At 43.6% G+C, this 17209-nt stretch overlaps 1 protein-coding gene across 1 annotated transcript in view; it reads right to left on the bottom strand.

Annotated features, from left to right (window-relative positions):
* syt17 (synaptotagmin XVII) overlaps positions 1-16251 on the bottom strand; it is a 78987-nt gene extending 62736 nt beyond the window's left edge. Inside the window, exons 1-4 of the mRNA XM_041206710.1 lie at positions 16125-16251; positions 15395-15412; positions 14878-15026; positions 10195-10340 (exon numbers count right to left, since the gene is read on the bottom strand). Coding sequence (XP_041062644.1) covers positions 10195-10340; positions 14878-15026; positions 15395-15412; positions 16125-16139 — 328 coding nt within the window. The 5' untranslated portion in view covers positions 16140-16251. The remainder of the gene's footprint in view (positions 1-10194; positions 10341-14877; positions 15027-15394; positions 15413-16124) is intronic.
* Between the last annotated feature and the right edge of the window lie 958 nt (positions 16252-17209).

Below are 17209 nucleotides of genomic sequence, written 5' to 3'. Positions count from 1 at the left end.
CCCAACCAATCTTTGTGTCATCCGCAAACTTACTAATCCTACCCCCCACATAGTCATCTATGTTGTTTATAAATGATGAATAATAGGGGAACCAGCACAGATCCCTGTGGTACACCACTGGACACTGGCTTCCAGTCACTAAAGCATCCTTCTGTCATCACCCTCTGTCTCCTACAACTAAGCCAATTTTGAATCCACCTTATCAAATTACCCTGTATCCCATGTGCATTTACCTCCTTTATAGGTCTCCCATGTGGGACCTTGTCAAAGGCTTTGCTGAAATCCATATAAACTACATCAACTGCACTACCCTCATCTACACACCTGGTCACCCCCTCAAAACATTCAAACAAATTTGTTAGGCATGACCTCTGTCTGACAAAGCTATTCAATCCCTGATCAAACCTTGCCTCTCCAAGTGGAGATAGATTCTCTCCTTCAGAATTTTCTCCGATAGTTTCCCTACCACTGACGTGAGACTCACTGGCCTGTAGTTCCCTGGCTTATCTCTACAACCCTTCTTAAATAGCGGAACCACATTAGCTGTTCTCCAGTGCTCTGGCACCTCCCCTGTGGCCAGAGAGGGATAAAAATTTGGGTCAGAGCCCCTGCGATCTCCTCCCTTGTCTCCCTCAGCAGTCTGGGGCACAAATCATCCGGACCTGGAGATTTGTCCACTTTTAAGCCTCCCAACACCTCCAATACCTTGTTACTCCCTACATCAATTTGCTCAAGTACCTCGCAGTCTCTCTCCCCGGGTCCGATACCTTCATCGTAATTCTCTTGGGTGAAGACGGATGTGAAGTATTCGTTCAACACTCTAGCGATGTCCTCTGGCTCCACCCATAGATTGCCCCCTTGGTCCCTAATGGGCCCTACTCTTTCCCTGGTTAAGCTTTTCCCATTGATATACATATAGAATATCTTGGGATTTTCCCTTTTACCAGCCAGAGCTCTCTCGTATCCCCTCTTTGCTCTCCTAATTGCTTTCTTAAGCTCCACCCTGCACTGTCTGTACTCCACTAATGCGTCCGCTGATTTGCTCCCCTTGTACCTGCTAAAAGCATCTTTTTTCCTTCTCATCGTATCCTGGATATCTCTGGTCATCCATGGTTCTCTGGGCTTGTTACTCCTTCCTGTCACCCTAGTGGGAACATGTTAAGCCTGTACCCTCCCATTTCCTTTTTGAACACCCCCCACTGTTCTTTTGTAGATTTCTCGACAAGTAGTTGTTCCCAGTCTCACCTTGGCCAGATGCTGCCTTATTTTACTAAAATCCACTCTCCCCCAATCCAAAACATACAGCTCACTATTGAGGTGAAAGTGGGAGTGAAAGTACCCAATTCACATGGAGGACCCGCGGCACAAGGTGCAGTGAAGGTAGGTGACTGCATGAGACTGAAGGGTGCACCCATCTGTAAAAGACCAGGTCTCAGTATGAAGTGAGGTGCTAAACGATTTGTACTGTGGAGCAATTGGAAAACTTTGCTGGTATTTGAAGAATTGCCATTTTGAGTATATGCATCTTTGTGTGTATGGTTGCTTCCCATTCTTAGTAGGTGTGCCCAGAGTGCAAATGCTTTCCTCCTAGCTGTTCAGTGAGAAAGAACGACAGATTTACCTTCATATAATGTCTTCATGAACTCAGGGTATCCCAAAGTGCTTGACAGACAATGAAGTACTTGTGAACTGTCATCATTGATGTAATGTGGGAAATGCAGCATCTAATTTCCACACAGCAATATCCCACAAACAGCAATAAGATAATAACCAGATAATATGTTTAGGTGACGTTGATTGAGAGATAAATATTGGCCAGGAGGTATTATGTAGAGAGCATTTATGCATTTTTTACAGCATTGTTTATGTAAGAGGAAAATGGCAGGCATAATTGCAATGGGAGCGAGTAAACTTTTCAAAGTTTAGGTTGAAGGGAGCAGTGACAGTATATTCAGTGACAGTATATTCAGTGACAGTATATGAGCAGAAGCTGTATATTCTACCTTGTTAGCAATGAAATGGCACCAAGAATGCAGTGCTGGTTAAGCAGTTGCAGGATGCATAACATGTTTCGTATTCTTGGCTCTCTTTAAGGCATTATCCTGGGCTACGTTCAAAATCATCTGCCTTTTTTTTCTGCCGTTGGATCTTGCCAAAGTGCAGCAAGACCAAGTTCATCATAACAACTTGTTAAACACCCTACTTCCTTCCAAAATCAGCAAGGATCCTGAGACCTGAGGAATTTATAGTGTGTGAGCTTGACAAAGGTGCACTGGCTGAGTCACAACTCACAGCTGAGCAACAGTGACTGAAGGCAGCAAGTAAGGTAGAAGAAAGATCTGGCCATGCAGGCTGCAAAATCACACCTCCCGTCAATGATACGGGCAAGATATTGGTGTCCTGTATGTTCTGCTTACAGATGGGAGTTGATGCAGGACAAAACCGCATTTGATACATCCTTTCAGGCCGCTAGAGATGTAACTCTACATAGTCTCTGCCACCATGAGCAGTCTGCAGAAACTGGCAGAGAATAGCGAGCATTGAGCTTCCAACATCACGACATTCCTGTCAGAGGGACTCAAGAAAACACCATGGAGTGGGTGGCATCTTAGTGGCCTAGCTGGGGCACCTCAAAGCATCCACAAAACATGTATTGAACGACATTCTCTCGTGAGCATCATGCCTGGTGTTAGAGTGAAATTCAAACCTTGTTGCATTAGACTATTGTTGCCAGATCTGGTCGGGAGATTGTTGGTAAGTTGCGGTCATTGTGGGTGTTGCCCCACAAAGGTGCCCCTGTGAACGTCTCTCTTGCAGATTATAGAACAATGTCGTACAGAAGGAGGCCATTGGGCCCATCAAGCCTGCACCAAGCTTTTTGAGCAGCATTCACATTATCCTCACTCTACTGCTCTTTCCTCATATCCCAGCGACGTTTCCCCCTTCAACTATTTATCCAATTCCTTTTTAAAGGTTATTGTTGAATAATAATATCAGGCAGTGCTTTCCAAATCCTAACCACCCGTTACAAATATTCTCCTCACATCTTCTCTGCTTCTTTTGCCAATCACTTTAAACCTGTGCCCTCTGGTTATCTGCTCTTTGGCCAGGAAACAGTTTCTCTTTATTTACTCTATCAAAGCTCTTCACGATTTGAAATGCCTCCAGCTTGTCTCCTCTTAGCCATCTCTGTTCTAAGAATAACCCCAGCTCTAGTCCAATCTAATCACTATAAGCCCTCATCCTTAACCATGCTAGTAAATCTTTCCTGCAGCTTTTCTAAAGCCTTCAGTTTCCCCCTGAAGTGTGGTGCCCAGGATGGGGGTGAACCAGTGTTTTATATGGGTTTACCGTAACTTTCTGGGAGGAATCTTACTGCTTTCGTTTTTAAACAAGGACAGAGACCATTTCCGGATCCCAATCTTGATGAAAGCCACCCGCTTGTGCGATGCTACCAGGGCCGCTGATTAACAGGACACCTCCAGGAGCCCTGTCCAATTAGGAACAGCAGACAGGCTATGGGAGGACAACCTCACCAAGAGAGGTGGGAACCTGCTTATTCCCAAGTTTCCTCCCCATCTCGCCTCCTCACTCACCTCCGTGGGGCCCAGTAGATTCTGCCCTCTCAATGATAAAGCTTTCTAATTGCTTTGTCGAACTATCCTGCCACCTTCAAAGATTTGTCTACAAACACCTTTCTGTTCTTGCACCCCATTAAAATGGTGCCATCTAGCTCTGCTGTCCCTCCTTATTCTTCCTATCAAAATGTATCACCTCACACTTTTCTCTCTTGAATGTTAACCATCACGTATCCCTCCATCCACCAGTCTCTCTTTGTCCTCTCGAACTCTATCACTAGCTTCCTCACAGTTTACTACACTGCCAAATTTGGTGCCATCCTCAAATTTCAAAGTCCTCCCTTGTGTTGCCAAGTCCATGTCATTAATGAACACCGAAAAAAGCAGTGGCCTTGAAACCCTGAGGCCTATCACTGTGTACCTCCCTCCAGCCTGAAAAACAGCCACAAACCACAACTCTGTTTTCAATCACTTATCCAGTTTTGTATCCATGCTGCTACTGCTCCTTTTATCCCATGGGCTTCAACTTTGCTAACAAATCTATTACGTTGCACTTTATCAAAAGCCTTTTGGAAGCCCATAAACACATCAGCTGTTTTGCCACACCTACCCTCTCTGTTACCTCTTCAAAAAACTCAAATTAAGTAGGACATACACGATTTGCCCTTAACAAATCCGAGCTGGTGCTCCTTTATTGTCCAAGTGACTGTTAATATTCCAGCACCAATGTTGAACTGACCAGTCTGTAATTGTCAGGTTTATACTTCTCCCTTGTTCAAGTAAATGTGTAATATTTGCAATCCTCCAGCCCTCTGGTATCACCCCTGTATCTAAGGAGAATTGAAAGATGTTGACCAGCACTTCTGCAATTTCTACTCTTACTTTGCTCAGCAGCCTAGGGTTCATTCCACTTGAACTGGTTGTCTTGTCCACTTTTATGTTCTGCCAACCATTCTGGTGCCTTCCCTTCATCCATTTTTATCTCATCCAATAGCCCGACAACCTCTTCAAGAGGACTTGGTAAAGTTCTCTTCCTCAATGACCTCCAGGTCGCTGGCCATTCTTCCACAGTGTCCAGTGCTAGTAATTGTACAAGTTGGACCACCTCTCATGGTCATCACATGTAGTTCTTAATCACAGAATTCCACATCAACCTCAGTCCCTTCTCATTGGCCCCTTCCTGTGGGCTTGTAGCTCCATCCATACCCGTTCCATGCTGTTGCATGCTCGCTCCTGTTTAAATACAGAAATTGTCCAGCATGCCTTAAGTGGCGATGCTTTTGTAAACTTTGGCTGAGCTCCAGAGAACCATGCCTCCTGAGCATTTCAGGCTATCAACTTATTATTCCGGTGTCCCTGTGGTGTGTTTGACATGGGCTTTTGGTTTCTTAAGTGCTCTGCTACGGTGTTACGGTTCCTAACTGGAATCATTAGCAATGCCTGCAAAGGGTAGCTGCAGTCTCCGAGGAGTCATCCATTCATTCTCTGGGAATCTTTAAATGATGCTGAAGCCATGGACTGCTGCATAATAAACGCATCACCGCTATTAACTTACAAAGTGACATTTGTGTGGTGTGACATCATCTGAACATTTATAAAGTGGTATCCCATCATGCTCATGTAGGTACTGGGGGTGACATGTGGAGCTTTGTTGGTCACATGGGTACCATTTATAATGTCCTCAACTTCTGGAAACCTGCTGGCAGTAATAGTTCCGTGTGACTACCATTTGGATTGTCTTTTCCATCAGGAAAACTGACTTTTGATTGACAAGGGAGGTAAGAGTTATGGGGCACCAGCAGGAAAGTGGAGTTAAGGCACAATCAGATCGGCCTCGATCTTATCAAATAGAGCAGCAGGCTCGATGGGCTGATTGGCCTACTCCTGTCCCATTTTTTAAGATTTTAGATTTTATGAAAAAGAAAAATGAAAGGCTTGCATTTATTTAAATTTTTTCTCAACTTCAGGACATCCCAAAGTACCACAATCAGTGATATAAAAAACTGAAAATGCTAGAAAACCTCAGCAGATCTGGCAGCATCTATGAAGAGGGAAACAGAGCTCTGAAGAATCGAGCCATATGGACTCGAAACATAGAAACTAGGAGCAGGGGTAGGCCATTCAGCCTTTCGAGCTCCACCATTCAATATGGTCATGGCTGATCCTCTATCTCACTGCCACATTCCTGCTTTCTCTCCATACCCCTTGATGCCCCTAATACCTAAAAAATTATCCATTTCTTTCTTGAATATACTCAGTGACCCGGCCTCCATAACCTTCAGTGGTAGAGAATTCTGCAGGATGACCACCCTCTGAGTGAAGAAATGTTTCCTCATCTCAGTCCTAAATGGCCTGCCCCGTATCCTGAGACTGTGGCCCCTGGTTCTAGACTCCCCAACCAGGGGTAACACTCTCTCTGCATCTAGTCTGTCTAGCCCTATTAGAATTTTATATATTTCAATCAGATCCCCTCTCATTCTTCTAAACTCTAGTGAATACAGGCCCTGTCGAACCAATCTCTCCTCGTACAACAGACCTGCCATCCCTGGTATCAACCTAGTGAACCTTCGCTGTACTCCCTCTATGACAAGTATATCTTTCCTTAGGTACGGAGACCAAAACTGCACACAATACTCCAGGTGTGGTCTCACCCTGTATAACTGCAGCAAGACATCCCTACTGCTGAGCTCAAATCCTCTTGCAATGAAGGCCAACATACCATTTGCCTTCCTAATTGCTTGCTGCATCTGCCTATTTACTTTCATTGACTGGTGTACAAGGACACTCGGATCCCTTTGTACATCCACATTTCCCAATATATCACCATTTAAATAATACTGGTAATAATCCTGAGATTACTGCCTTTGAGGTCCTACCTTTTAATTTACATCCTAACTCCCTATATTCAGCTTGTAGGACCTCATCCCTTTTTTTACCTATGTCGTTGGTATCAATATGAACCACAACCACTGGCTGATCGTTCTCCCCTTTCAGAATGCCCTGCAGCCTCTCCAAGACATCCTTGACCCTGGCACCAGGGAGGCAACCTACCATCCTGGAGTCTCATTTGCAGCTGCAGAAGCACCTGTCCGTTCCCCTTACTGTTGACTCCCCTATCACTATAGCCCTGCCACTCTTCTTCCTCCCCATCTTGTGCAGCAGAGCCACCCCTGGTGCCATGGACTTGGCTCCTGTTGCTTCCCCCGAGAAGTCTTCTCCCCCAACAGTATCCAAACCAGTATATCTGTTAGAGAGGGGCACGGCCACAGGGGACTCCTGCACCTCCTGCCTCCCTCTACTCTGCCTGGTGGTCACCCATCCCTTTTCTGCCTGTTCAGTCTTTATGTGCTGTGTGACCACCTCACTGAATGTGTTGCCCACCTCACTGAATGTGTTGCCCACGGCAATCTCAGCATCGCGGATGCTCCACAGTGAATCCACCCGCAGCTCCTGCTTCGAAATGCGGTTAGCCAGAAGCTGCAGCTGGACACACTTCCTGCACATATGGTCACCAGGGACACCGGAATTGTCTATGACTTCCCACATAGCGCAGGAGGAGCATATCACGGGTGTGAGCTCTGCTGCCATGACATCCCTTTAGATTAAGCTCATTAGTTACTCCCTTTAAAGAATGCTAACCATGCTAGGGGCCTTCTTTCACTCCGCAAACACTCCCACTACAGTCCAAAGCCCTCACCTTATTTGGTTTAAGCTAATGGACTGCAGCAGTTTAATTAGTAATAAAAATAGAAGTAGAAGTACTCATCTGATCCTACTTAACAATCGGTTGCCTCTCCCACGTCGTGTCACTTTTTGAATCATGACGGCACTTCAAACTCCACCGCCTGAAGGTTCTGAGGGTAACCCTCTCCTCTCCAGTGTCGGCCTCTGTTTTTGTGCCCTTTTATACCACTCTCGCTGGCCTGGCCTCTCCTCTCCGGTCTAAAACTCACCTTCTTCCAACCCTAACAGCAACTTTTAGTTAATTGCTAAATTAATCAAAGACTAGACTTTAGTTTGAATTTAACCCTTAAACTCCCTCAGTCACCAATCTCCAACTGAAGCTCTCTACCGCAGCCAAACACAGCATTCCTGTGCAGATGTTAACTTTTTCTCTCTCCACAGATGCTGCCAGATCTGCTGTGTATTTCCAGCATTTTCTGCTTTTATTTCAGATTTCCAGCATCCGTAGTATTTTGCTTTTCCTACAGTCAATGAATTACTTTTGAAGTATAGTCACTGTTGTAATGTAAGAAACCTTTAATTTACTGACATCAAGCTTAGCCAGGTGATAATGACCAAATAACCTGTTTTTTTTAGCGATGTTAGTCGAGTTATTGGCCAGGGCGGCAGGCCAAACATCAATGCTCTCCTTTGAAATGGTGCCATGGAATCTTTGATGTTCCCTCAGGCATCAGCCATTTGCTTTATACAGATATGAAGCACAGACTGGCACCTGGAAGGTATCTCATGGAGTAGCCCAAAAGGATCTTGTGGCACAGAAACTTAATGTATTATGACCGTCACAGCTTTGGCAAGAACCAAGTCGTTTTTGTGGCTGTTATTATGGGAGGCTGAGGTAGATACTATGGTTCAGTCACTGTCTCTACAGTGAACTGAAGTCTGGTCTCCTCTGACATTTCCAGCTGGGACTACTGTGATTTAGAAACACAGATATTGGAGCATGCAGGAGTGAATACACTGTGAGCTGCCTTTGGACCTGGAGGCACTGACTCCTCCAGAACTGGTCTTTGTCATCCAATTCTCTGCAGTTCTATGGAAAACTCAAATGGATTCACATCCTTCCGACCTTACAACTCACACCTGTGGTGCAGGCAAATGGAGTGCAGCTGACAAACTGAGTGAGGACTTGGAGTTTGGTGAGTGAAAGTTGGGGGAAGGATGTGTTTGTTTCCTTTTTCTACCATTCTCATCCCATAGAAATTGGTTCTTGTTCTACAATAGGGAAAGGAGCTGTTTGGGCCATTCACGGTGACTGGACATCGCAAAGTTCTTTACAATCAATTAAATGTTTTTGAAGTGGAATTACCAACATTCCCTCTGTTTTTTTTTGAAGAACTCAGAGGCCACCTTATCCTTCTACAGAAACATTGCAGAAGATTCTTCAAGGCTATATTAATTGCAATACATTCAAATCTTTCCTGAGGCACCAAATATATTATTAAATGACCTGGTGTTAAAAAGGAATAAAAAAGTAATTAACAGGCAAAATGCAACTGTGCAAAGGCAGCAGCAAAAGACAGAAATATAAAAGGAAACAGAAATATGCAAGGTCTTCAATATAAAAATACAAGATGATCCTAGCAAAAATCTAAACTTCAATTGCAACAACAGCCTGACAACTTTACTTTAAGAAACTCTCCAAGGCAGGCCAGGCCCATTTTATAAGTGTAAGGGACATGACCAGGGACCTGCTGTAAGGACTAATTTAATGTGTCATTACACCACTTGAAATAACATGCCACTAAATTCAGTGAGTCAGGTGATGAAGTTTCACAAGCTCAAACTTATGCCTACCACTCACCACCAGTCTCTGCATGGATAGCAGAACTTCATCAAATCAGCCCTAAAACTCATCCCTGAATATAAATTCTAACTGTAAACTGCATGAGTTTCAGTCTTAAAGGATACGATTCCATAAGAACTACTTGCTGCTTTTAATTACTAAGTTCCAATGACCTCATGTAATTCTCTGGGTTATCTGTTGTTTTTATATAGATGCTCTCAGTTTCCATTATTCTCTAACTAATCGCTCCTAGATATCTCTTATTATTTGTGGAAGAATCTGAGATATCATTACTCTTTGTATATAGTCGCTTAAAGATATCCATTATTTTTATGTAATCATACCCAGGTATCCATTATTCACTATACATCTTGCAGAGGACACATCAGACATCAAGAATAAAATTATCACCCTCTGCACAAAGTAGTGTAATTGTCATTGAAATGTGAAAGAAACAATATCATATGTAATAATTCCTTATTCAACATTAGCCCTTATATTTCAGCTCTCACCTCAATGTTTGCCTATTCTATTTAGAATAATATGGTGTCAGCTAATCCTTGGCCAAATCTGAAACTTTACTCCTGTTAAAAGAACTATGAGAACAGGTTACATAGACTAGATTTGTATTCCCTCAAGTCTCAAAGATTAAGGGGTAATCTAATTGAAATGTGTTAGATGATAAAAGGATCTAATAGAATAGATGAAGCGAAACTACTTCCTCTGGCTGAGGAGTCTAGAGCAAGGGAGCAGAAGCTTATAATTGAAGCTAACCCAGTCCAGGGTAATGTCAATAAGCACTTTAACACAATAGTGTGGGGAAATCTGGAACTTGCTCCCCCCACAAAATGCTGTTCAGGTTGAGGATCAATTGAAAATTTCAAATCTGAGAGCAAGGGATTCTCATTTGGCAAAGGAATTAATCCTTACAAAATGAAGGTGGGTAGGTGGAGCTAAGATGCAAATCAGTCATGATCTAATTGAATGGCAGAACAGGCTCAAGGGGCTCATTGGTCTTTTCCTGTTCCTGTCTTTCTACGTTGAATAAAGTATGTAAATGGAAATACATTTAATGCATCTCAGTCTTACTTGAAATTCGCCTCGTAAAGCTGTAGCTGGACCGTGATGTATCTGAGGAACTCTTTCTGTCAGGAGAGATGCCTTGGGGAGTTGGTGGAGGATTGTTGTTAGCATTCTCGACATCTGCTTCTTGGACAGTGTTACGATCGTTTAATCTGTTTAATTTAAAAAAAAGTTTTTATGTTTGAGGTATGTTTACGATGGATCCTATTCTATACTGTGCTGCAAAATACCTCAACCAATAAGGTGCTGCCTTTAAGATTTTATTTGGCATTATTGGTCATTTTCCCTAAACTCACTTTGGTCTAATGGAGCATTTTCTATGATGACAGCAAAGGATTCAAACAGATGTTGAAATTTATACTTTTACAATGTAGCCTTGAGTTGAATTCATTGGACCACTTTTATTTCTGTTACATTTACAAAGGAGTGTCTGTCTTTAAACAACATAATTAGGGCAGAATTAGTAAGAAAGCTTTTCTCTGTAACTAAACCTGCATTTACATTATAACTGTAGCGCTAGTGTAAAGCACTTTCACCTAGTACTGATGCTAAGATGTTGTAGCTACCTTTAGTTTTAAACATGCATCTGTTTCTAGCTTATCTGCTATCTCCCCTTACATCCTCTCTAAGATCTTGTCAGAGATCCCCCCCCCACCGCTCTCTCAAACCTATTCCCACCAAACGGCTGACCTCCCAACTACTCTTCTTGGTATCCCCACCACATTAGCCAATAATGATAACGGCTCTCTCCCCTTAAATACTGTCTTCCCTTTTGAACCTGCTCTCATCAACCCTCCTCAAAAAAACTTTCCTTTGAGCCATGTCCCTGCAAACTAGCAACCCATCTCGAACCTGCTTTTTCTCTCCAACATGTCACATCCCAAATTCAAACTCATCTCTCTTACAACACTCTGATCAGGTTTCTATCTCTCTACCACCAACATTGAAACAGCCCTAATCAAAGTCACAAATGACATCCTATATGATTGTGGGCATGGTGTATCATCCCTCCTCATTCTCTCAAACTCTCTACACAGTTGACCATGAATCTTCCTGCAACATTTCTTGTCCAGTTGAGTGGGTCTGCCTGTTTTTGCTTCCACTCTTCTGGATCCAGCCACAGCTAATGTATTGCCTGCAATGGCTTTTCTTCCAACACCTGCGTTGTCACCTCTGGAGTCCATCAAGGATCTATCGTTCGTCTCCTCTTTCTTCATCTAACTTCACTGCACAGTTTTTATCTGACAACATTTAAAACAGCAGTATAACTCTCAAAACTAAATGAGGTCACACTCCTTGAGGCATCATTAACAGTCCAATTGGGGTAGAAACTGGACACAAAATTGAGCCCAGAGTAATTCCTACTTTATTATATATAACATCTATCTTTTTGCAGAATCTCAGAAAATACAGCTCCAACCAGACAGGCAGCACTGAATGTCATGTATTGGGAAAGTTGAGGTACACAGTCCTATTCAAAGTTAATGTTGTTATAAATAACTGTGTCAATCAATGTATCATCATTTAAACATTTTTAGTTTGAATTGACATGAGTTTGAGAAAACTAACCACGGTATTCTCCAGTGAGCACTACTGTAGCCACACCTCTATTCCACCAAAATCTACACAAGTGCAGCACGAGTCACAAAGTGCATCCTAGTATATTGGATACCTGCATCACATGAGAATGCAATGCCTCAAGTAACATTCTGTTCCAGCATAACTTTGGGCTGAACTGGAATGAACATTTGATCTTGGTGCATTTGTCCATTTCACCAAATCCATTTCAGCTAGCTTCTGTTACTGAACCATTTCAGTTCACATCTCCACTTTTTCTGATTTCTTTCACAAAATATTAGAATAAATAAGATGAATTTCCTTCCACATGTCATTATATTGCTGGACATGTTACATAATAGTCAGCCTATTCTCAGAATAATATTTTATGTAAGTATATAACAGAGTAAATATAGAATTACGTTTCAGGAACTAATTATGTAGACGTAAACAAACTTATATTTTTACATCAGTTGTTAAATGCATTTGTTTAACATGTGTTGTAGCAAGTACCAGTGGACATACAGAATTTTAAAAGTATATGTCCGTTTTCATAAAACGTGCAAGAAACAAGAATATTATTAATGATTGACGATACAATGGCATGTAGACAAATACACACAATGGCATGTAGACAAATACACACAATCAAAACCTATAAACACACAGGACCGACACTGTCATGCAACACCGATTACTGCCATGAATTGTTTATGGGCATATTGAACTTTTTAAGGAAGATGTGTGTTTTTAAAGAAATACAAGCAAGGACACTGAGCAAGAGATGACTGATAATATAAACTGACCACTTTCTGGAAAATTCCTATGTAGATTATACTAATAGACCTGTCCTAAGACAACATGGAATGTCACACCTGAAAAGCTTTCATGACCTTCTTCAAGCAGAGACATTAAAAGGGAGATAGGAAAGTTGCAAAGGACTGAACTTTAATCTCCTGTGGTTGCAGAGACAAAAGACTGCAGTCACCAAAAATCCAACTCCTGTTGATTTATATCATAGAATGTGTAAATAGTTCTGATAAAAATGCAAGGTGGCTATTTCCTCTCCAGGGATACACAGGGAAAAAAAGGGTTAATAAGTTAGCTGCAGAGTAGTGCAGTGTGCGCTGTGAGAGTGTGACAGCACAAGAAGACCAACTAGTCACCCTTGCAGTTGCAGGCAAAGTCTCTCTCTCTCTCTCTGTTGCTGGGGGTAAGGTTCAGCAACAGCCACACTCAAAAAGGAAATAGGACAGCCTCTTCAGCTACCCTGCAGAACCAAATGTCTCCAAACCAACTGTGGAACTGCCAAAGGCAGTTCTGCCGGCATGACCTAACTTAACAGCCGCAATGTATCACCATCTACGCCTCACAGACAAGCCAGAGACTGATTCATTTTTAAAAACAACCTTTATTTAGACTCTTAACTTCCCATTTCTGATCCATGTGAAAGTGTGGTGTGTTTTTATTATATTTTCTTGGGTTTTAGTAACTAATAAACTTACTCTTTGATTCAAGAAGCTCTTGAGGTTAAATTGGCTCCTTCCAAAAAATAAATTCACTTGGACTGGGGAAAGGTATCCACGGGGGGGGGGGGTGGTGGGTGGGTGGGGAGAGAGAGGAGTCCCTTATAAATTGACCTTGTTGCGGCCAACTAAGGGAGTCGAATAAAGGGGAGCCAGCTCATTCTTCCTCACCCAGGACCATAATAAAATTGGGGTCTCATTCGGGAAGTTAACAAATCAGGGTCCTCGGCCAGGGACCAGTCGTAACAACACATTATACACAGATACACCAACACACACAGGGGCAGAAACCTACATACACACGCACACATGGCACTTTTTGTTTTTTACATAAATAATCACGGTTTCCATCTCCTCATGATCCTAATTCTGCAATCTTTTCCAGCTGTGACTCCCATCACACACCTTCACACCTTCCAGCTGCCGTCTGTTGTATACTTCCCCTCTCCTCCGCTAATCATCATTGCCAGAGCATTCTTCCAGCTGGGGAGTTTTCTCTGAACCTCTTCATATTGTTAACTCAAAACTCTCCTCAAAACTTATCCCTTTGAATGTGACTTTGGCTCTCTGCCTGAAAGGGTGATAGAGGCAGAAACCTTCATTGCATTTAAGAAGTGTGTAGATATGGACTTGGGGTGCTGTAACCTACAGGGCTATAGACCAAGAGCTGGATAGTGGGATTAGGCAGGCTAGCTCTTTGATGGCCAACACAGACACAATGGGCTGAATGGCCTCCTGTGCTGTAAATTTTCTGTTTCTATACCACTTCTGCTAACTCCCATCTGCACCTGCACCACCACCCACCCCCCACACCCCCCCCCTTAACATTTTCTACTCACTGTGAAATGCCTCTGAGATATTCAGTTAAATTACAGAATTGTTACAGTGCAGGAGACTATTCAGCCCATCATGTCTGCACCAGCTCTCTGAGCATTTAATTTAGTGCCAATCTCCTGCCTTTCCCCCATAACCCTGCGCATTGTTTCTATTTAAATAATCATCCAAGGCCACAAAAGTGACTTTTTCTTTCAAAAAGTTACGTGGTGCATCGACTTTAACATCAATTCTGTCCTTCAGCCTATTCAAATCTCACATAATTTCAGCTAAATTTGGTAAATTTTCCAGTTTCTTTCTGTATTTAGCACTGGACTAAAATAAACCTATCTTTACTCATTTCAGCTGGTTCACAATGTGTCTCCCGCTGTTTCCTTCGGGGTTGTTTTTTTTTATATAAAACCTGACTCTTGATAATATTGTGACCGTGGCAAATTTGGCATCACAGCTAATCAGCTTCCCCTCGCTAGGACAAGGTGTGGGCATTTTGCGGTTGCTGGTGTCATGTTATCTTGCTCCCTGCAGCAGGGTAGCCGGACTGCACTGTCTGCACTTTCCTGTGGACACGGTTTATCCCGGGATAGACATTAGGATGTACGCGTGCCTTTGATTGGTCAAGGACATAAATGAGAAACTGGATGACTGACAACAGCCGAACAACAAACACAATCTGGAGTCCATGCACTTGAGTGCCAGGCAGGTTGCCGTGGTGTGCACTGGACCTGCTGCGTCCCTGATGCTAAAAGGGAAACACATTTAAAATGAGACTTACAACCACGCCGGAGTCTGCGCTGGAAACGGTCCTAAAATTTCCACCTCGTCTTCACTGGACTGACAGCAACCACAGTCATAACACTTCTGACAACAGTTCCGGCAGGTCCATCTGCACAGAAGGAAATCTGAGATTCTAGACAGAAACCCCTGTGTCTCGGGGAGAAAGGAGAGAGGAATTAGCAGCGAGTTTACATAATCCCCTAGGGGTTACAGGCTGCTGGGACCTACAAACCTAGGCAGCTGCTCTCAGTCTCAGATTATTTTCTCTCGGTTTCTGCTGACTTTCGTTCTGGTGCTGGCTGTTAATAACAGATAGCAAAACAAAAAAAAAACAAACATTAAATAAAAGAAAATAACCTGAAAGCGGAAGGAGCGTTTACCTAGCGCTTTTATCTAAAGTAACAATAAAAGGAAAGGAAACTTATCACATCTTAGAGCTGCTGGGGGGGGGGGGTCACTATTATTAACAGCGAGGTTTATTTTCCATTGGTAAGGTTTAAGAAGGGAATGCTTACCTGATTTATTGGTTCCAACTGTCCTTTTAGAGAGCCACAAGGGAGAAGGGAATGGAGCAAAACAGAAGGAAAGCAGTTTAGTGTTTTAATAAAGAAAGACTTGTCCCAACAGCATTGCAAATCCTACAACAGCACAGCCCCTGCAAATGAACCCGGGGAAATGCGAGGCTGATGTGAAGCAAGAGTCGGCTGTGCACGGCCGGCGGAGTGTGGAGGAGATAAGATTTTGGCCACAGCCACCGCCAGGGTCTTTAAGAGGAAAATGTTATCTTCTCCATTAGCTGTGGCTGTCACTATGGAAACTGCGGCCAGAATGCTGACGCATCGCCCGATCGCGAGTAGGTATTGAAAAAAAACCTGAAGGTGAAAAGCGAGAGAGACAGAGAGAGAGAGAGACAGAGAGAGGACGTGACATTTTGAAAAGCATTTCTGTTTAAAAAAAAGAAACAGCAACAGTTACTTTCCCCAAGAAACGGTGCAATTTGTGAACCAGCGAGTCCCAGTGTGCGAGCAGGGACCTGGGGAAGCGAGAAAAACCAAATGTTTCCAAGGATAATTCCTCAAAAAAAAAATGTTCCCAGAGCCTGTTTTGTATGTGACTGTAGGTCCCAGGCGAGTTTATTCTCAGCACTTTATTTGTTGCTTTAAGGAGGCAGAAAAAATTGCCAGTTTTGCAGATAAAGACTGGAGGCAGTTTTTATAAAATTACCTTCCAATGTTCCAAACCTACCTGTATATACGCCATCTTCGCTCAGTGTCTTACTACTTCATAGCTCGTCCTGCGCATGGCGTCTCCCCTCTTCGCTCTCAAAGAGACGTGACTGTTCTGAGTGATAGGCTCGCATTTTACTTTCAGATTTTCCGACAGACCGCCGCCTCTTCCCCCTCTTCCCCCACCCCCCGTCTCCAGCTGTGAGCTCCCTCTGTCTCACTCGGGGAAACTCTCAATGTGAATGCCACACACTTTCACACCTGTCACTAGCCCCCGCCCGCCCGCCGGCCCGCCGTTCAGTGAAACACGGAAGCTGCTTCGGAAATTCCCCAGAGTTTTCACACCCCCCCCCCCCCACCCCCACCTCCACCTCCACCTCCCCAGCCAGCCAGCCAGCCAGAGCCGCCGTGACCCTGTCCCAAGTGGCGCAACGCGCGCTCCCCAAGCCCTTCGGTCCAGAGAGCCGCATTCAGGAGCCAGGGAACTCACTCCTGGGAATGGGGGTGGGGGGGAGGAATGCTCCTCAATGTACAAGGCACAAACACACACATACACAGTGCTGCTTGTGGTGACTGAGTTTGTTGTGGAACACACAATCCGGAACCGTTTTGAACGGGGATTATCCATTTGTTCCAGAAAATGGGCACAAGACAAAGATTTGAGCATCTCAACAGAACAGGTCACATTATTGTCCCCTTCCAATCATGATTAGAACTTGGCTGTTTTGTGTATGAAAAGCTCACGACGCCGTCTCTCCCCAGCCACAGCCACAGCCACAACACATTTGCTGATATTTTCCCTGCTCTGCATCTGGACAAAAACAGAGAGAAAGGCAGTGGTTATCCTTCTGAGTTTTCTCGGGGTTGGTGAGATTAAGCGCGATAATGGAAGGTATTAGCCGAGTGAGTGATCAGTGAAACACTGAGATGGACAATTCGGTGGGGGAAATGCCCGCGCGGATCAGCAACTTCAAAAAGAAAATCTCTTTCATTGCAAGAAATGGGCTGGTCCTTTCCACCGCTGCGGAATGTTGTTTGTTGTCTGTTGTGGGATGAACGGGAATGTGGGATTTACTAGGGTTAAATATATGCAAACCCTAGTAA

The sequence above is a fragment of the Carcharodon carcharias genome, chromosome 15 (assembly GCF_017639515.1).
Source record: "Carcharodon carcharias isolate sCarCar2 chromosome 15, sCarCar2.pri, whole genome shotgun sequence".
NCBI classification, from domain to species: Eukaryota; Metazoa; Chordata; class Chondrichthyes; order Lamniformes; family Lamnidae; genus Carcharodon; species Carcharodon carcharias.
Note: the sequence above shows the minus strand (reverse complement) of the source record. Positions and strands in the feature narration are given on the sequence as shown.